The sequence below is a fragment of the Hemicordylus capensis genome, chromosome 2 (genome assembly GCF_027244095.1).
Source record: "Hemicordylus capensis ecotype Gifberg chromosome 2, rHemCap1.1.pri, whole genome shotgun sequence".
NCBI classification, from domain to species: Eukaryota; Metazoa; Chordata; class Lepidosauria; order Squamata; family Cordylidae; genus Hemicordylus; species Hemicordylus capensis.
In genome coordinates, this window is record NC_069658.1 from 45,464,828 (window position 1) to 45,486,884 (window position 22,057).

General features: G+C 45.5%; 1 protein-coding gene across 1 annotated transcript in view; it reads right to left on the minus strand.

Annotated features, from left to right (window-relative positions):
* Positions 1 to 2,779: 2,779 nt before the first annotated feature.
* Positions 2,780 to 22,057, minus strand: part of CMYA5 (cardiomyopathy associated 5) — a 109,250-nt gene continuing 89,972 nt past the window's right edge. The window contains exons 10-13 of the mRNA XM_053299617.1: positions 20,165 to 20,298; positions 17,881 to 17,980; positions 16,814 to 16,987; positions 2,780 to 6,506 (exon numbers count right to left, since the gene is read on the minus strand). Coding sequence (XP_053155592.1) covers positions 6,254 to 6,506; positions 16,814 to 16,987; positions 17,881 to 17,980; positions 20,165 to 20,298 — 661 coding nt within the window. The 3' untranslated portion in view covers positions 2,780 to 6,253. The remainder of the gene's footprint in view (positions 6,507 to 16,813; positions 16,988 to 17,880; positions 17,981 to 20,164; positions 20,299 to 22,057) is intronic.

Genomic DNA, 22,057 nt, shown 5'->3' on the forward strand with positions numbered 1-22,057 from the left:
TTTTGGGATGCACAGTGGGCTCTTGAGGGAAGGGGAAATTGGTGAAAATTGCCCATCCGCTGCTGTGTGCATGAAACATTTTTTGACATGCACAGCAGTCTGGATATCTGCAAATGTTGTAATTAAGGGTGGAAACCAAATGTGATGAACATGACCATAAGAAAAGCAATTCCTCACCTGGGGACAGTATGTTATACAAATAGAAAACGTTTGCTTTCTACAAGAACTGTATTACAGAAACACCCTTGTCCTGTACTCTCAACATTAAGTCATTTAAATATATGTGAATGGGTTATACTTTTGTTCGAAATGCACCATCTGACTGTCTGTAAGAGAAAATGAAAACCTTCTTGTTTATACATTTGCATATCCCATTCAGCACACCCCATACTTCACTTGAATACAGTGTGCGAAGCTGACATTGAACTAAAACATTAGGCTCTCTGCCCCCCCCACCCGCCCACCACTAGAACAGAAAGGACAAGTGTGATTTGTGGATCGATAGCATCTGTACTACTAAGATTCTGTTTCAGCACTCCCTTGACAGTGGAAACAAATACTGCTCTCTTATAGTTAGCCATATATTTTCATCTCAGGACCTAAGGATTACTGAGGCCAATCCACACCTATTGAAGTTCTGCTTTTCCACTGACTTCAATAGGCTTTCAGTCAGACCATACCAGCCTGTTCCTGCAACTAAAAGCAATTACGTATGCTAAAAAAACCTAGCACAGCACTAAAGGAAAAGTGAGCCGAGAGCTACATCCTTAAAGGGGCATTCTAGGAATCCAGACTGGCTGGAATAAGATGTTTTTGTTTTCAGGGTTAGACATTGGTTGATGGCATCTCACTGCCTGTAGTTTAAACATACATTTCTTCTGTCTTCAAGCAGGTTCTGGTTGCACTGATTCTGCAGGTTTTCATGAAATTCTTGCTGAAGTAGAGAAAATCTAGTTCATCCTTTTAAAAGGGAGATAAGATCTGATGAAAAAGACGTGTGCATCGCTGTTCTGGGTACCTATTGGTGAATGTTCATGTCATAACTGGAGTTAAATAAGACAGAGCCAAACAATTATTATGTAATTGTTATGGTTTTCTGCAGCCTTTTTCAAGTGCATCTAATCTTCAAATCAGTTACAGAACTGGAAGTGGAAGGCTTAGGTTTATCCCTTCCCATGGCTTTGGATGACCTTGTGCGTCACTATTTCATGCAACTAATATAACAAACAAATAATTGCAACTATAATATGATACTATGAGATAAAAGACTAACACATGATTTGGCCAATGGCTTATGACCCACCCACCCCTTATGTGCAGCTAAGTGGAATAAGGTGGAATATCTATACATGTGTAGATGTGTAGATATTCCACCCCCTAGGAATAAGTATCAACAAACTATAAAACCTGATCACTCCCTGTATTTGTAAAATGGAATTGCTCCCATGTCCACATCCTTTGTACCACTCCCTAGGGTTTAGGGATGTGCATGGAACCAGTTTGGCTGGTTCAGTTCTGGGTTCAGTCAAACCAGGTCCGGCTCGGTTCAACCCTCGAGCCGGGCTGAACCAGCTTGTGGACTGGCTCGGGTGTACTTGTAAAGGGGAGTCCTTGAGGATTCCCCTTTACATGTAAAGGGGGCATCCATAAACGTCCCTAAAGGCGCCCGATGTGGGGGGTAGTGAGAGAAAGTGGCCTCCATACCTTTAGTGGAGATTGCAAGATAGGTGGCAAGGGAGCGGCGGAGAAGCATCAGAAGGGAGGATGGAGGCAGCGGCTCCTCCAAGCCTCCTGCCAGCCTCCCAAATGACAGCCTGGGCTGGGATGCCCATGACTTCCACACATTTGTGACAGCCAGCCCGGGCTGTCATTTGGGAGGCTGGTGGGGGGCTTGGAGGAGCCCCTACCACTGACCCGCTCCACCTCTGAAGCTTCTCTGCCACCTCCTCGCCAATTGTGCTGCCTATCCCGTGACCTCTGCTAAAGGTACATGGATTGCTTTCTCTCACTACCAGAGCCTTTAGGGAACTTTAAGGAGGCCCCCTTTATTTGTAAAGAGGAATCATCAAGGATTCCTCTTTACAAGTATATCTGAGCCAGTCCGCGAGCCGGTTCTTTGTACCAGGGGCCAGTCTGGTTCAAACTCAGACCCGCCAAACCGGCTCGAAGTGAGCCATCTTGCACATCCCTACTGGCGATTGGGTTCCATTTTGCATCAGTGAAACTGATTGGCAGGATAATTCAGATTATATAAAGAAGTACTTCTTCCCATAGCACAAAATTAAACTCCACTGCGAGAAAATATGGTGATAATTACTAGATTACCTGGTTTGAAAAGGGGATTTTCACACACACACACACACACACACACACGAAAGGAGGATAGGATAGTGGTTGGGAACAGCAGATAGTTGTAGGCAATCACAGGATGTTGCCAGCTCTTTCATGATATACAAAGCTTTTCAGTGAGAAAATTCCAAAAAGAGGTGCTGAACAGAAATGATGGGTGACTGATCACAACAAGATCTTGTGTAGAGTACACCTTCTTCTTCTATTATTCTGGAGTAGCAGATCATGTGATACATCCCTGAGCATGAAAAGCTTCCTGAAACCCAACACATTCTCCTCCCTTTTTAGACATTAACAAAAGCACTTTTACCAAATTGTAGCACTATTAAATTACACAGTAATTGTTTGAAAAATAATTTAATTTGATTGTTGATTTAGTATGACACTGAAAAAGTAGATATGAGTAGGTTCCCCCCCCCCATCCCATGAAACACCATTAAAATAGTACTTGAAATCATGTTCATGTTCTAGGACCAGGGATACCCGAGTTCAAATCCCCATTCAGCCATGATACTTGCTGGGTGACTCTGGGCCAGTCACTTCTCTCTCAGCCTAACCTACTTCACAGGGTTGTTGTGAGGAGAAACTTAAGTATGTAGTACACCGTGCTGGGCTCCTTGGAGGAAAAGCGGGATATAAAATGAAATAATGATGATAATGTTGTTGTTGATGATGATGATGTGCATGTTGTTAACTGCCTGGAGCCATAAGGAAACAGTCTTTTGTGCACGTATCTGGGGCATTGACAGAACTGGGACTTGGGACATGTGTCCTGGATAAATTATTTAGTGCTCTGGTCCTCTACACCAGGGATCCTCAACGTTGGGCCCCCAGATGTTCGTGGACCAACTCCCATAATCCCAAGCCCCAGTGGCCCAGTGGTTGGGGATTATGGGAGTTGAAGTCCAATAACATCTGGGGGCCCAACGTTGAGGATCCCTGCTCTACACCAAGGATTCTCAACATTGGGTTCCCAGATGTTATTGGACTTTAACTCCCATAAGCCCCAACCAAAGGCAACTGGCGCTGGGGATTATGGGAGTTGAAGTCCAAGCACATCTGGGGACCCAGCGTTGAGAATCCTTGCTCTACACTGCCTAAGAAGCTGAGCATACTTTCCCTTCAAAAGCCTCAGTGCCATACAGTTACTCTTAACAGCCTCTAGCACGCACACGGCATGGCAGTTCTGCAGGCCCCTCCCACCCTGTACTGTAATGGCTGCAGGCAGCTGTCTCCTTACTGTGCAATAAATGTGCTTCTGGCTCAAATTCCTGCAGCAGCTGCATATGATGTTAAATGCAGGCAGTGTTCCCTTCTTCTTCCATCCCTTCCCACTACCACGAGGCATGTGCGATAGCTTGGAGAAAGCACGTTGAGCTTGTTGCTGCCACCACCTACAGGCGGACGGACAAGGATGAAGGAGAGCCAAGGTGACCATTTGTGGGGCTTAGATACAGTGAGGGCCTTACAAGACACTGGCTCACATACTGGGCGGCATTGCACATGTAATCTTTGTGCAGTTGTGCAAGAGCATTATTGCACAGGTGCAAAAATTGCACAGAAGTGTGCGGCCATGAAGACATTATATGAAATGACCTGACGGTTGCACAACTCAGTTTGTGCCATTTTTGTGCTTGTGCAAGAGTGCTCTTGTGTACAATTGCACAAACATTAGATTCCATCATGCGCACAATGTTGCACAGTATGTCAGCCAGTGTAAGCCTCTTCAACTTGCTCTCCCTAGAAATATTTCCTTTAGTGGTTGATTTCTTTAGCGCGCGGTGGTGTTAGCTTTCCTTTATATACCAATTAATATACATTTTAAAATACAATATCAGTGCAAGCCTAAACATGTCTTTTTTTTTCCATTCTAAATTTTTATTGATTTTTACAATAGCTTTTACATGAGCTTAAACATGTCTACTCAGAAGCAAGTGCCATTTAATTCAATGAGACTTACTTCCAGGTACGTGTATATAGGATTGTAGCCGGTAAGTATCTTCTTCTTGCTCTCCTTGGAAATATTTCCTTTAGTCAGGCGCATGACTACAATGGAGCATGGGGAGATGAGTGTCCTCAGGCCACCACCCCAAGCACTTCTGGGGGATGCCAGAGACTTGCCCCCTGGTTCCCCCACACCTCTAGGGGCCACCAGACCAGGGACATAGCAAGGTTGGAGTGGGCCCAAAGACAAGATTTTAAAATGCCCCCCATTCACTGAAGCACTCACATCAATTTTGGAGAATGAATACAACTGAAGGAAGCCCGGGCGGGTGTGCAGCTGGGGGAGTCAGTCATGTGACTTGCCTCTGGGGGCCCCCCAAGGCAGTGGGCCCCCAGACAACTGTCTCCCCTTGCCCTATTATAGTTATGCCCCTGCACCAGACCAATGCTTGCCCTCTGCTCTGACCCCCTGCTCATAGCCACTATTGGCAAGAGAGGGCATGCGTTCCCTCTGCTGCTCCCAGCTGACGCTCTGTTCAAGCTTCGGCTGGGTGCTTATTTCTCTTCCTCGCTCGAAGCAGAGAAAGAACTCACCTAAAGAAGCACTTGAGCCAAGTGCCAACTGGAAGTAGCAGAACTGAAGTATGGCCTGTCTTGCTGATAATGACACAAAAGAATACTGGCAAGCCACCGGCAAGAGTGTGTCCCAAAGACACCAGTGAGCCATTGTCTTTGGTGGCTGACCTCTTTTTTGGGGGTGTATGTGTGTTATCTTTTCTTTATATATGAATTTCCCACGTGGCCTGTATCAGGCCCTGTGGGCCCAGGCTTTGTATCTGTTGCCTAGGGCACCAGTTCTTGGGGTGCACCACTGCCGGAAGTAAGTGGTGTGTGCGACAGTTGGCTTGACGGCCATCGTCAGGCCTGGCTGGTCACAGAGGGCCGCTCCTCATAGCTGCCTCTTAGAGAGACAGAGAATTTGGTTGGCTCTGAGGTTCACAAAGGGCGTGCACTACTGAGGGGAGGGAGGCGGCCGCAATAGAGGAAGGATGAGCATTGGCCAAGCTCCAAGCTTCTCAGCTGTCCCCCCCTCCCACTGTATCCCCAAACAAGCACAGGCTAGTCATTTGCTGGTCATCCATGCTGGCTAGTCATTTGACCGGGCAAATGAACAGCCTGCATGGCTAAAGTTAAAGCTGGGACTCTGCACCTCAGCTGGGGTGGGGCGGCCAAAGTCCAACTTTGCCTAGGGTGCCGAAAACCCGAGGGCTGGCTATGAATCCTCCCATCCTTGCAAGCACCCTTAAGATGCATAGGAATTATGCAAGAATGCTCTTTTGGAAACTCCATTTGTTTTAACCTTTTGCAGGAGAAGGTCCTGATGTGTTTAATCGAGTGAAGAAAGCATGAATGTGTTATTGCTCCTTCTCATCCATAATTTTTGTTGTTGCAGAAAAATAATATATATTATATTTTATTGTATATTCACAATATAGTGTATATATACACTATGTTGTATATTCACCATACACTGCAGAGGACTAAGTGCAGAGGACTTATTTAGTACTGGTGTGTGAGCCTTATGCACATGACTCCAGTGAGCAGAAATAGCTCAGAAAAACCTTTGGCCACCCTCCAGTGAGTTCCTGGAAGCCCGTGGATGGGTGACATCTGCCCACAAGCCTTTTTTCTGTTGCTGTTCCTAAGATGAGCTTCCTTGATTTGCACTGCAAAACTGCTTCTGGAACATTCCCAAAGTATAAATAGCGCTTCATGATATTGTGCAGAGAACTTGCTGTTAAGGGGAGAAAAGGACAGCAAATGCCCTATTGGGGCCAATGAGCTTACCATGTATTACTTAGGATCATGGCCTTTATATGTATAACATACATTAAGAGGCCAAAAGAAATCACCCCAAGCCATTTTTCAAATTCGGATTATTTGTCTTGCAGGCACACTTTTAGCTATACTTCACAAACTCTGGTAATTCCATGCCTGTATGCAGGTTAAGTACTCCGGGTTGTTCCAGCACAAAGGCTGGGTGAACAGCACTGGTGAATTTCTGCCTAATGGAAAATAGCACCTGTCCTCTTTCTGCATTGAAAAACAAGAGTCTTCCAGCATCAAAGTCCAGCAGGATTCCGATCCGGACCAGCTGCTCCGTCACATTAACTTCACTCATCTCCCCATTATGGAGGGCTTTATAAACAAAGCTGCAGAGAGGGGGAAATGCAAAGTAAGCAGAAATCATTGGATTTTCTACTCTATCTTATTTGCCACTTACAAGCAGACATCTCTTATTGTTCATACACTTAAACATAGGAACATAGGAAGGAACATAGGAAGCTGTCATATACTGAGTCAGACCATAGGTCCATTCTGCTTAGTATTGTCTACACAGACTGGCAGTGGCTTCTCCAAGGTTGCAGGAAGGAATCTCTCTCAGCCCTGTCTTGGAGATGATGCCAGCAAGGGAACTTGGAATATAGACGCTCTTCCCAGAGTGGCTCCATCCCCTAAGGGGAATATCTTACAGTGCAAACACTTACAGTGCAAACACATGTATGTACCACCTGTCCTTTTCAAATTGAAACACTCGGTTTCAAACTAAAGGCAGCACTTCTATAAACTATAGAAGTTTATAAACTAAACTAAAACTATAAGCACAGTAATATTTTAAAAAGAGGGGGGAAAGTCCAGGAGCAGCAAATAAAAAAGAACAATAGCATACACAGGGAGAGAAATTCAGACACTGGTCAGGCCAAAGGCCGGCTGGCACAGAAAAATTTTCAGCTGGTGAAGAAATCTCTGAGGCACCAAATTCCATTATCTAGGCACAGCAACAAGCCCTATTCAGACTGTTGTACATGTGTTTGTGGGAATGTCTGTACCTGTGTCCTTTTAAAAATTGAACCCAAGTACTGATCCCTCAAACGCAAGGCACAGATCGGAAGGGTACTGCTGTACCTAAGTTCAACGTAACATGTGGATAACTATACCTGTCTACAGATCTGTACCTCTGTACACTGTATGCTCATTAAACAAGTGCTAAGCGTAATGTGTGAATAGGGCTATAGAGAAAGCCCTTGCATGCATTCCCAACAAGCTCACTTCAGTTTATAGTGGAACGTCCTAATGTGCCTTCCCCTCTGATCTAAGTGGACAAGGAAGCTTGTATGAGAGAAGAGTCCTTTTAAGTCAGGGGTCCAAGTTCAGAGGCATTTTTCTTCAGATAATCCGGGACTCAATTTTAATACTGAAAATTGTATCTAAACTAGAATTTAGATTCCTGAGATGGCACAAATAAGGCCCTTGGAAGGATGCCATGTTCACTTAGTCTAAGCTAAGTTTCTGTTTGTGGACTTAAATAGGCAAAGTTTAAGAAGGATGAGACGACAAGACCCCATTCACAGGACCTGCAACCAATTTCTTTTCCTACTTGTTCCACTAGATTAATAATTTTTAAACTGTGGTCCAGGGACCACCAGAGATCTGTGGTGCACTGCAGTTGGTCCATGAAACCACAAAGAAAATAATAACAGAAAATGCTGAGCAAGCAGAGGCTTCTTAACCCACTTTTCAGTTTGGACTATAAATTCTAAACTGAAAAGCAACTTGCCTCTTTATGCAAGTGGCTAGAGTGGAAACTTCAAAGAAACCTCCTGCTGTGCAGTTCACCTCTATGCAGGCATACAGCTTTAGTGGATTAGGCCACACACACTCAAATGCAGCATTTGCTTTTTAATTTGGAAGCTTTTCAGCTACCTCCCACATGGGAGTTGTAAGCTCAGAAAATGTGGTGGACTGCCAAAAAAAAAAAAAAAAAGCAAAGCAAACCAGAATAGTGATTCGCACAGAGTTTAAGAGTCACAGGTAGAGATCTTCACAACACAGGATCCCATGTACAGGTCGAGACATTGATTTTAGAGTCTTCATTTTAAAATAAAATATTGACCTAAAAGCAAACAATTAGCTTTCAAAGTAGCCCAAATGAACACTGAGCAAGCTCTATCCTTACTTCTCTCTGTCCATATGCGTACTATAGGAAATCAAAGTCAGACCATTGGTCCATCTAGCTTGGGGGTATCAAACTGCGACCTTCCAGCTGTTGTTGGCCTACATCACTCCCAGTCACAGTGGTCAGTAGCCAGAAGCCAGGGATGATGGGAGTAGGCCAATATCTGCAGGACGGCCACAGTTTGACACCTCTGAGCTAGCTTAATATTGTCTACACTGACTGGCACTGGCTCTCTACGGTTTCAGGCAGGAGTTTTTCCCAGCTCTGCCTGTTGATGCCAGGGTTTGAACCTTCTGCATGCCCTGAGCCATTCTGGAAGGGCGGTATAGAAATCAAATGAATGAATGAATGAATAAGACATTTCAGTTGACTTTATGACTCTATGCAAACATTTTTCCTATCTTACAGCCTCAGAAGCATATTCAGACACAATAATGCATTGGCATAGGTTGGATCCTGTGAATTACAGGTATTTTCATGTTAATTAACTGAGTTTGAGAATGACCAAATGAATATTTTAATATCATTTGCAGAAAACGGCAATTCTCTTTAGGAGGAGCTTGTAGCAAGTGATGATTCTGTAGAGCAGCAGTTCCCAACCCGTGGTACTCCAGATGTTGCTGAACTACAACTCCTATCATCCCCAGCTACAATTTATTATGGCCGGGGATGATGGGAGTTGTAGTTCAGCAACATCTGGAGTACCATAGGTTGGGAACTGCTGCTGTAGAGGAGTATGTAGCAATTGGTGCCAATTCTAGGATCGACACTTCAGATGAGGAGGAGTCTGGAGCCACCAGGAGCAGTTCTAGGATCAGCAACTTGGTAAGCAGCACATTGTAGCAAGTGGCAGGAGTTCTAGCATCAGCAATTTTGATGAGGAAGAACTAGTATCAAGCAGCAATTCTAGGATCACCAACTTGATTAGCTGCAGATTGTAGCAGGCAAGTGCTAGGATCAGCTTGATAAACAGTAGATCTTAGTTTGTGGCTGCAGTCCTAGGATTAGCAATTTTTATTAGGACAGAGGAATGTATAACAAGCAGCAGCAGTTTAATAATCAGCAAAGACCATACTGTTATAAAATTTGAAAGTATGGAAGACAGAAGCCCTGTTCCCATGTTATGTTCAACACATGTACAAATCTGTGTACAGCGTACATATGTACGGTTCTGCAATCATGTACAGTTATTCACACAGTATTTTCAATATAGTATACTTCCTATCTGCACTTGCATTTGAAGGACTTGTACCAGATTCACTTTTAAAATGAACACATGTACAGTCATTCACATGAACACAAGTGCATATGTATAGTACAACTGCTACGAGGTCTGTGTCAGCTACCAGCCTCCATGACTATGTTTTGGCTCAAGTGGGGGGAATTAGCATCAAATCGGTGCAGACCTATGAACAGCAATAAAAATACTTTAAGAGCTGTTTGGGAGGTGGCCATGATGTGGTCGCACTGGAAAGGGAAAGAAAGAGGATGGAAATGTAACTTGGAAACAAAGAGTTGCTTTATTGAGAGGGGTTCAGGAAATGAAAATGAGGTTGGTTAGGCATATTACCAAGTTGCTATACAAAGAAAGGGGATAGAGGTTTGGGGGTGAAAGAAGGAGAGAAAGAGGAAAGCCATTTGTCATATCTACTTAGATCTCGCTGTGCGGATTCTTCTCTCCAAGGAGCTCAAGCACAGAGTGAGCTCATTGGCACACCTGGGCAGCATGAGGGTACAGGGTCCAATGGCAAGATGTACACAGGTGCATGGACAGCAAGTGTGGCAGATGCAATGGCAACAGCAAGGTGTGATTCCAAAAACAAAATCACAATTCCATGTCTCAAGGGGGTTCCTATAGGCAAAAATGTCTCCTAAGGCTAGGGGGAGTCCAGCAGATGGTCCCTCCCAGATTTTCCTGATGACTTCAGGAGTTACTGCTCCTGATAAGGTGAGAAAACAGGCGGACGTCCCTATCCGCGGATCCAGCATCTGCGGTTTTGTGTAATTGACACCCAACCTCGGTATACACAGGGTAGGGGGACAGCCGGAAAGGGGTAAATTCCATGTATCTGCAGGTCGGGGGTGGCCGGAAATTACCTTGGAGGTCATTTCCAGTCACCATTTTGTGAAGAAGAGCCGTTTTGTGGCTCTTTTGTTAATTTTCTTTTACCCGCCATAATTTTTTGTGGAATTTCAGGGACTTTGGGACCGGGGGCAGGGGTATCCTTGGAGTCCTGAAGGCCCACATAGCATGGCAGGGCACTTTATTTGGCCCATTTTTGCTTTGGGGGGGGCATTTTGGGATGCTTTTTTAAAAGTCTAGGAACCTAACCCCCACGATCGCATAGACTCAATGACACATTATACCCCTGCTGATAATGAGGTCCACCTGTATTAGTTATGATTAGGTTATGTCTGGGTGGCATTTTCCTGCATGATCCATGACAAAGGATATTCAAAGAGGGAGATCTCTAGAACAATTATCTGGACAAAGGGGAGAGAGGAGGGAACACCACACCCTCTGGCACAGACTTGCTCTATTCTGATAATGATAGGGAGGAAAAGTTAGATAAAGCTTGATTCAACCTTGGGAGTTTCTTATCAAACTAGGAGGGAAGACAGCTCACATTCCTTTCTCTTTTGTTCCTTTTTGCAGCATTCAGGTGGGTCTGTTCTGTATTTCACCTGTTTATGTCATAATGCAATCAGTGAGTGTATTTCGTTGGGTCTGTGGCAGGTCTTTTGCAAATGGACCTGAGTATTGCCTTTTTAGGAAAACCCCTTTTCAGAATGACTGTTTACCTGGAAGGCATTCAGCATTTCTCTTCCAAGTAATCATAGAAAATGTCTGAGGCTTGAGTTTAGGAGATACACTGAAGTGCCCCAAAATGGCAAAGTGAGCAGGTGTGGTAACACAACATCATGTCTGAATAGGGCTAGAGTCTGGAGCTGAGTTAATGGTGCTGTCAGATCCCCAAGCCCCAGTTTCTTCCTTCTGTATTTCTGTGATCTTCGGTGTTTTCTTTTGAGTAGTACAGATAATGAGTAAGATTGTATATTAACAACCGCTGGGTATCTAACCGCCATTTAAAGGTAAAGTTGTGCTATCAAGTTGGTGTCGACTCCCGGTGCCCACAGAGCCCTGTGGTTGTCTTTGATAAAATACAGGAGGGGTTTACCATTGCCGTCTCCCGCACAGTATGGGATTATGCCTTTCAGCATCTTCCTATATCATGGCTGCCCAATATAGGTGTTTCCCATAGTCATACCAGTGGGGATTCAAAACAGCAACCTTTTGCTCCCTAGGCAAGTTACTTCCCCGCTGCGCCATTAGGTGGGTAACTGCCATTTAGGCAACTATAATATCACAGCAAAATCATTCACTTAGCAGTAGCAGACAAGCTTAGGAACAGGTTTGACTGCATGCACAGTGGGACCATGAGAATCTCACAACATGGAAGCTGAAGACTGGGTACTTCAAAGAGCAGCCAGCACCAGAATCCACAACAAATATTGCTAGAGCCTTCTCTTTCAGTCAACATGTGTTGGTGCTTCTGCATACATTTTACTGCAGCTAGAACACCATGGCCCACTTTCTCTGCAGTATTATAAGCACTTGCTTCACCCTTTCAAGAAGAACATAGGAACATAAGAACAGTCCTGTTGTATCAGGCCCAAGACCCATCTAGTCCAGCATCCTGTTACACACAATGGCCCACCAGATGCCTCTGGGGAGCTCACAGGCAAGAGGTATGTGCCTGCCCTCTCTCCTGCTGTTGCTCCCCTGCAACTGGTATTGAGAGGCATTGTGCCTCTGAGGCTGGAGATGGCCCACAGCCATCAGACTATTAGCCATTGATAGGCCTGTCCTCCATGAATCTGTCTAAACCCCTTTTAAAGCCATCCAAGCTGGTGGCCAAAACCACATCCCATGGCAAGGATTTCCATAGATTAATTATGCACGGTGTGAAAAAGTACTTCCTCTTGCCGGTCCTAAATTCCCCACCCTTCAGTTTCATGGGGTGACCCCTGCTTCTAGTGTTGTGAAAGAGGGAAAGCAGGATGCTAGCTGCACTGAAGGCTTGTTCTGAAGCCCAGAGGGCAAGGAGGCGGATCAGGAAATTTTGTTTGTGCCTTCTCTGAGAGAGCCCTGTTTGCTGCCAGAAATATATCCTTGAAGGTCACACTCAGGGATGCGTGGCTTTTGGAGGGAGGGGAGAGAAGCAAAAATTGCTCCCAGACCCCACTCCCTGCACACTGGGCTGCACCACACGCTTTCAGTGCAGCTAGTGTCCTGGTTCCATGTGAAGAGAATGTGTAATTTTATGTGTTCACTTATTTTAGCTGAGGAAACTTTGGGAGTTGTGCTTCTGATGTACACATTTTAAGTGATGAAAATTCCACTTCCAACTTCTATTTTCCCAAGCCACAATATGCTCACTCAGATTATAGATTTCACATGGTCCATTGCAAGCATCATGGCATCTACTGAAAGACCCTTCTAGCATAGTAGACAATAACTTCTTGTGGTCTTTCATGAACTTTCTAGACTGCAGCAGAAAACTTGCAGGGAATGGGTTATCCTTCAGAGTAACATTCCTAGTCACTGCAAGTGACAAATAGAAGCCACCAAGGCTAAATGCAGTATCATATGAAACCAACTGCGGTAATGAATTATCTTGATTTGACAAACAGATGAGCTTTTGGCCTTCTTCTATCATACCTGGATGTCCAAAGGAAACTGTAATGTCTGGAAGAATTTGTAGTCTTGCTATATATGGGTGAAGCTTGGTGGGCAGTTCAACAAGGGCAAAAAATTTATCATTGTAGATTTGTTTCTTCTTGTGCACTTTTGGACTATTCTGAACCTGCTCCAAATGCCTCAGATAATCTGCAGCAATATGTTAACCAGAACCAGGCACACTCTCTGCAACCAGTAGACAATTCTAGCTTATCAGTATTTTCAGAGACCATACAGCAACTTTAGATCTTTCAGAGACAGTACAGCATCTTCGGTTTTTGTCACTGGGTCAGTTGGGACAATACTGTCCTTGCCTAGGTGATTAGGATACACTGGGAGCATGGACATCCCAACTTCACCCTCCCAGCACATCCCATTGCCTCATGGGGGGCAGTGTATGCTCAATTTTTTTTTACATCTGTGTGCGGAATGAATTTTGTTCTGGAAGGCAATATCAAGGCAGTGTGTGCACACATGCATTCAGAGTGGGGGCTTACTGATTCAACCTGAACGGGATCTAAAATTAACTGAGTGGACATAAAAAAAATGTGTGAGCATGTGCACATGTTGAGATGTCCACAGAGGATGTCACGATGGGCATGCGCTCAGCACATTCCCTTCTCTACTTTGAGAACTTCTGCTGAAAGCAGTATATAAATGTTTGTAATAGTAGTAGCAGCAGTAGCAGCATCAGCAGAAAGCAATATGCATTTACCTGAATGCATGTGGCCTTCCTACACATGATCTGTAGCCTTTGTATTTCAGCATTTGGAATGTGCAGAGAGCCCATTTTCATTCAAGTCTATGAATTCCTGTGCAGTGGGACTCTGAACATATAAAGGCTGTGGTGAGTTTATAGGGCAGCCCTCTCCTGGTCTCTCAGAGGGGCCCATGATGTAAAGCAAAGCAAGGCATGGCTTATTTGTAGGAGCTCTCTGAGGTCTGTGGCAGAATGTGGACCCTCTGACTCCCACCCCCATCTCTAATCCTGGTTTGTTCCCTCATTCCTTGGGTTTTTGCCTGGCTCCTCCCAGTCTCAACTTCAGACTCTAAACTATCCTGCAATAAGGTGTCTCACTGTGGCCCAGCTCTGACAAAGAGGCAGCGAGGAAGTGGGTGTGGCGGTGCCTGGCGTGTGCATCACCACCAGATATGGTCAGTGGGAGCCCATGGGCCAGTGGAGAATCTGTTGCCTCCACCAATCCACTGCAACCAAGATGATCAGGGGCCTGGAGCACCTATCTTATGAGGCAAGGCTACAACACCTGGGGCTATTTAGTTTAGAGAAAAGACGACTGCAGGGAGACATGATAGAGGTCTATAAAACCATGCATGGTGTGAAGAAAGTGGATAGAGAGAAATCCTTCTCCCTCTCTCATAACACTAGAACCAGGGATCATCCCATGAAATTGATTGCCAGGAAATCTAGGACCAGCCAATGGAGGTACTTTTTCACACAACGCATAATCAGCTTGTGGAATTCGTTGCCACAAGATGTGGTGGCAGCCAACAACCTGGATGGCTTTAAGAGGGGGAGAGATCTATCAATGGCTACTAGTCGGAGGGCTGTGGGCCACCTCCAGCCTCAAGGGCAGGATGCCTCTGAATACCAGTTACAGCGGAGTAACAGCAGGTGAGAGGGCATGTTCTCAACTCCTGCTGTAGGCTTCCAGTGGCATCTGGTGGGCCAGTGTGTGAAACAGGATGCTGGACTAGATGGGCCTTGGGCCTGATCCAGCAGGGCTGTTCTTTTGTTCTTATGTTCATGTGCCTTATCCAACCTCATTGGTGGGCCAGCCCTGTGGGCACAGGACTACTCAAGGTGGCCTGTCTTAAGAGCTGCTCTAAGGATTACTGAGCTCATGTACAGTATGTGGTGCACTTTGAAATATGCTCCGTAAAGATTACTGTATTTCTTGAAGCAGGCCCTTTGAAGTGCCACGTTACAAGCATTCACCAATCCTTGCCACTGATGATTATTACTGTTCTGCTAAAACTCCTGATCAGATTATGGAAAGTGGAAAGCCTAGAAGCAGTGTAACCTTATCTGCCAGCATAAAGGACAGAGAGTATATCATCAGAGCACTATTCCCAGCCACCAATCACCCAGAGTTGCAGCGTTCTGGGTGCACTTCAAAACGACATGCCTCTCCTTCGCCTTGTCACCAGCTAAATCATCAGGATGACCTCGGATGAAGCAGCTATGGTAGAAATGTATCATATATACACTAAACGCAGCCCAAGGAAAGGACAGGTGGGTCTTGTATTAATTACTGCAACAACATCCAGAGACACAAATGGCTGCCCCTTTTTCAGATAATGGAAGAAAAGCAGAAACAGAGCCCTGATTCAGGGTCTCTTTTGAGCCACAGTGGTCCATGGCGGGACCCATGGCTTGTGTTCACATCCCACCTTTATCATTGTGGACCCTCAAGCAAGCCTCTGGCTCTTAGCCTCCGTACTCTAACTATTAATAGTCTACCTCACAGGGATGCTGCAGAGGCAGCCTCATTAAATACAGTAAACCACGCTGCATATCAGAACAAATAGGTCGATAAATAGATAACATACAGTGAAACTTTTCGCATGCACACTGAAAACCAGGCTAAGGGAGCTCAGCCTGGTTTTCAGTGTGCGTGTGTGCTGCCAGGAGCCAGGAGGTTCCCAGCAGCAGCACGGCTGTAAGCCCTCTTAGGGAGCCCACCACTTAGCCTGGGTTTGGGGCGCGAGAGTGCTCCAAAAGCGGGCTAAACGCTCGTGTGTCAGTGCTGCATGGTGCCATGTGGCATAGACACAAAAGCATCAGGAGGCTCCCCAAGTGGCATCGGGAGACTTCCCATAATGCACCAGGCACTCACGTGTTGCATTAAGGAAGCTCCCGTGGCCTCCCAGCCCCGAAATCTCTCTGCTCCCTCTCTGCTACTAGCAAAAGCCGGCAATTGTCTGGGCAGCCGATCTGGCCGTCCAGCAACATGGATGGGCTAGTCTGTGGGGGAGGTAATCTTTCCGTTGCTGCCTTCCCTCGCCCCCGTCCGAGTTCATTCTCCAATCATGAGAATGAGTTCAATAAGTAGTAATAGTAAGAGGGCAATAACAAAATCCACTGTCCATAACATGCAACTGACCAGTGGCATAGCAAGGCTGGAGTGGGCCTAGGGACAAAAAAGGAAGATGGGCCCCCTTGCTCCCCATCTTCTTTGTTTCCCCCCGCCTCCATATTTTTTTTTGGCAGAAAAACTGTAAGGATATGATGAAAACAAGATTCTTAGTGGGCCCTTTCTTTCCCTTCCCTTCTGTGCATATATTACAGCCTCTTCATATATGCAGACACTTTCACACATATACTTGTGCACGCATATTCCCTTAGCTCAGAAACATTTTTAACAAATATGCCTACTACTGTGACCTGATATATGCATAAATACAACCCTAGCAATGTTCCTATCCCTATTTGCCCATTTGTGCTCTCTCTCTCTCTCTCTCTCATATCAAAGCTGCTCCAAGGACTCTGGATACAACATGAGGTGAAGTAAGAAAGGACTTGACTTTTGAGGGCTGAATGCAGAAGGCCCCAGGTTCATTCCCCCGCATCTCCTTGCAGGGTGGGGAGAAACCCCTGTCTGAAACCTTGGAGAGCTGCTGCCAGTCAGTGCAGACAATCCTGAGCTAGATGGACCAATGGTCTGACTCAGTACGTGGCAGCTTCCTATGTTCCTCAGTCATTTCACATTCATCTTTCTAGAATGAATTGTGTTTATTACCTTGCTGTACTGCAACAGTGCAAGCACCAGGAAGTCTTGTTCTGCCCAAGGGCGCTGTCTTGTGGCTGAGCGGGGTAGCAGATCCCAACCCTGTAAGCCTTGCAGCCAGTCACAGTGGTTTCCCAGTAGTGCCATCCTCGAGCAGCCAAGAGCTCTCCCAGGACTGGTGAGATTCTGTGCACAAGAGATGACAGAAGCAAAATGTAGCACTTTGGTCTATTGGCTAAAGTTCAAAGATCAGTACTCACCTGCATATTTGGGTGCATTTAAATACCTGCAAATTAAAGTCCCGTCATTCCCAGTATTCAGAAAGGTGGTTCCCACGAGCAGTCTAACCCAGGCTAAGGCTATCCAGCCTGGGGCACCAGGAACTGAACAAATCCCAACACTGCCCACCTGCATAACCTCACTTTTAAGCCTGGTCTTTAGCCAAAATCAAGGGCACAAGCATGCCCTTAAACCCAGTGCCGGGATCCTTTCATGGCACGTGGAACAGGGGTATCCCCGAATGTACTATGCTCATTATGTGGTGCATTGTGGGATATGTGGAGGCCAGGACACATCGTCCTGGCCTCCAGAGATCTGCGCTGCATTTAGCAGCGTGGATCGTGTGGGAGTGTGGTTTGTGATTCCCACCAATGTTGGGGACTCATCTGGGGGGAAGGCAAGTTTAGTGCAGCCTTCCCCCCACCCACCCACCCTCCCCACCTTCCAGTCATGTGAATACCCTTAAAGTGAAGTATTTTTAACCTAGCCAGTTTAACAACAAAAGAGATACCCCCCTCGCCCCATCCCACTCTGTTGTAAATAAGTAAGCTTTTTTGAAACTGGCAATCTATTGACCTCATTTTGATAATCTTACAGTAAGAACAGAAGACGAAAAATCTCAGAAAGGAACAGGAGGAATAAACCCAGTGAATTCAAACTGCAAAGGAATCTACAACACAACACATTCCCCCCATCTCTGCTTTTTCTGTTTCAGATCCCTTTTATGTCTAATCTGTATGGCTCCTCACATCCTGTGTACAATAATGCTAAATAGCAAGGAGTAAATACAAGCTACTTACCCAGTGACTTTGGTTTCCTCAGGAAGGCATATCATGGTTCCATTTGGAGACACTTGCAATGCAAGGTGAGCTGTTTCCTTCATTATGTGAAATCGAGTTCCTGTTGTGATTCACAGAGGAGAAACAAACACCACCTCAGGGATGACAGTAATGTTCGTAGTGAATCATAACCTTATGAAAACTACAGCAATCACTGTCATTGTGGCACAAGGCATGACAGACTGTACTAGAAGGCATTCATAGTTCTTGCTGAGCTGAGGCCAGACATTTATGTTTACGTTTGGTGGTATGGCACGGAAGGCTATTCGCCTCTAATCTGCATGCAGGGCTTGCTCCTGTCTTCCTAAATAGCAAGGGAGGAGTTAGGATTGGGGCTTAAGCTACTATAGCCCTAATGAAACTCCATCAGTGATGTCATATATTAAATTTTAACTTTCCCTAGAGTGAGGTCCAATTTGAACTTGGGTCTATTCTATTTTCCATACCAGGGGAGGAGCCTGGGGCAGATGGGTTCAAAGAACCTGTCATGTGCTACATCCGGGAGCCACCAAGTGTCCAGGAGGAGCCGCCGAGCTCCACCCTCCCCCTGGCTGCGGCTCCTGCCATTGCCACCACCGGCCGCCTGCTGCCACTGCCGCCTGCCACCTTCTTCGGCTGCTCATCCAGCTCCCAGGCACATCCACCTTCCATCAGTTGGCTTCTTCCATCCTGACTGATGGAAGGAAGGTGTGCATGCATTCCTGGTGGGCTGATGGAAAGAGAACGGGCCTGGAGCTAGGCAGCAGGAGGTGGAGGCAGTGGTGGGCAGTGGTGGGGTGGCAGTGGCAGTGGCAGTGGCAGGAGTGCCAGCTAGGCAGCCAACCAGCCAGCTGGATGAGGGAGGTGGAGTGAGGGAGTGAGTGAGTGAGGGGTGCATGTGAGCTTGTGCACTACCATGGGGGGCACTGCTTTGAGTGGGGAGGCCTCCCGTGTTCACTATGCGAATACCGGCCCACCACTCTCCCCTCGCTACACCCTTTTCATATGGCCGAGTTTCCCAACCCTGGGTTCCCAGAGGTTGCTTGACTACAACTCCCATATTCCCCAGCCACAATGGCTGAAGACTGGAGAAGATGGGAATTGCAGTCCAACAACATCTGAGAACCCAAGGCTGGGAAACCCTTCCATAACGAAGTCACTTACACCTAGGGCTAAATCTCGCACTTGCACTTAGAAATACTGGCTGACACCCAGACTAGGGCTGCAGCAGTGCAACAAACAATGATGCACCCATGCAAGAAGGCCCCGTAGCTGAGTGGATGCTCAAAGCTGCTCAGTCTCTTGCACTCTCGGCACACTTGTGTAACTACTGCACATGCGCCACAAGGATAGCAGATACCTTTGCATCATTCCTGGCTGTATTTATGGACTGAAGAAGGCATTTCACAGCAAGATGTGTGCCCCAGGTTGCACCAGAACACCCTGCTGCACCAGCACAACACTGCTCTGGAATGCAAGGTCTCAACTTCGTAAAAGTAGCTAGCACAACATCCTTGCACTAGCGTGACATTTTTGCAGCAGTACTCTGGATGTTAGCAACTGAGCCAATAGTATTTTGCCTATTTCTCCCTATGCCATATCAGCTGCTCCTGCATCTCTAGACCCACAAAGAACTGCCTGCTAACATCTGTCCCATTTTCAACTTCCACTGACAAACATTGCTTGCATTTCAACAGTAGATATGAAACCCACTCAAAATAGTCAACCACACTTTACAAACAACATTAAATACAGGATAGACCAGCTCCAAACCTTTAGATTTACACATATCTCATGAAGAGATAAACAAACTGAAGGCCTCATTAGCAATAGCAATAGCACTTACATTTATATACCGCTCTATAGCTGGAAGCTCTCTAAGCGGTTTACAATGATTTAGCATATTGCCCCCCAACATTCTGGGTACTCATTTTACCGACCTCGGAAGGATGGAAGGCTGAGTCAACCTTGAGCCCCTGGTCAGGATCGAACTTGCAACCTTCTGGTTACAGGGCGGCAGTTTTACCACTGCGCCACCACTCATTGAGCCTGATCCTCTAATATCAGTTTCCAACTGGTAGCTTTGCAGCTTATAATTGGTGAACTACATCTGACTTTGGCCAATGTCAATCACACCATGATTGGGCCAATATACTGACCATTACAAAATAAAGGATCAGATAATATATCATGTGGAAGTCCGACAATATTTGTGTGCATTATCTTCCATCCCCAACTTCCCCACTGTTCAGAAAAATGTATCTACCTTTGGTTGAGATGAGAGCAGCTTCACTCTGTTCGCTGGTTCCAAAGAGGTTAACAGCTCTCACATAGAAGAAATAATTTATGTTTGGTGCAAGGTTAACTTTCAGTTCAGGCCTTTTAATTCCAGCTAGAGATCTGAAAAAGCAATAATGGAAAATGTATGCTGAAATTTGCATAGGGCTATCTTCATTTGTTCACAGGGTGTCTCCGGGGCAGCAACAATGAAATACAGAAGATAACAGAAAAAGTCTTGTGCACACAGGTACCCAGGATCCAAAGTTCTATGGACAAGTTCCAATGAGGAACTTAACTGAGGGCTAAACTACACACTACATACAGACAAGAGACTAGCCCTTATGTGCTTGCTTTCCCCCTCTGAATAGGGAGAAAATCCAGACTGAGACTGTGGCGGTGGTGGCAGTGAGGTAACCCTTTGCTCCCACCATGGTCCTGATCTAGATCTGCCTCCCTACTACGATTTGCTCAGGATAGATACTCCCATTGGTACCAATGTGAATTTTCTTCCCAGAGCAAATAGCAGCTGCATCCTCCCAGTCTGGATTAGGAGCATGGTAGGGCAAATGGCAAAAGCCCCTTCTCCTTTGCCATGGTCTTGATTGTAGATCAGCCCTTCCTGATGCTGCCATTTTTTTGAGGGGGTGGGGAACAAATATACAAGGGCCTTACTCAAGATCTTGAGTGTACCTGAAGCAGTTCTCCGAACTGCAGTGTTCACAATTTTTCTCTTCAGCCTTTATGGCTGCACAGTGTGTAAGAAAGGTTTCCACCATTTTCATGAAAGAAATTTGTGTGTACACGAATGGATAGCAGTGCCTTGATACAGCAAGCCGCTTTCGGTGCTCTTATCCAATACCAGCCTCAGAAGCTGTTTTTTCATCAGTGTTCCACCAGAGAGCACTAGAAACTGAACAATGAGGAGCACTTATCTGCTAGTTGCTGGTTTCCTTCTTTAAGCATATGCCTTATTCTTAAGTATGGTAAATTCCTCTTATTTCTTATATAGTCTTTATGCTGAACAAACACCAGTTAATGTCAACACAGTTCTGCATTAGAGAGCTTTGAAGGATTGGTCCCTACATGAATAGATACCTCATTTACTCATAATATTTCTTCTATGATGTCCTCTCACCATTAAAAAAAGAAGCTAAAATATATTCTAACTTCAGAGTGAACTGTTTTTAGCCAAAATGGGTTTCAAAGGCTTTCAGATGCTTTTAAAATCCAAATTGAGCCAAAACTCTTTTTAGATTTGATCACGTGTACTTTAGAATCAATACAATAAATACATAATCAGATATAACTCAGTGTAATGAAGGCTACACTTGCATGTTAACCCCTGCTAACTTGGCAAAGAGGCACCTTTTAACGTGGTGATTCTCTTTATTTAGCAGGGGGAGAGTAACTGGCCCTGTCCACCCCCAGCACAGGACCTCCAATGACTGTTGCTGGTATTTATCTTATGTCTCTTTTTAGATTGTGAGCCCTTGGGGGACAGGGATCCATCTTATTTATATATTTATTTCTCTGTGTAAACCTCCCTGAGTCATTTTTGGAAGGGTGGTATAGATTTTTAAATATATATATATAATAATTGTTTAAAAAAATGTCAGTATGAAATGTGACTAGGGTTTCCACATTAGTCTGAGAGTATCCCTGTACACAAGCATCAAGTGGGTGTGATGCAAATGTTAAAACTCTACTTTTTTGATGGGGATTGGAAAGTACAGTGGTCCCTCGACTTACGTAAATAATCCATTCCGAACGCACGTTCGGAGGTCGAAATTTTCGTAAGTCGAGGAGCACACCACGGAAGTCTGAAAACATTCGTAATTCGAGGAAGCCGCATCTAAAAATTCGTAGGTCGAGTAAGCTG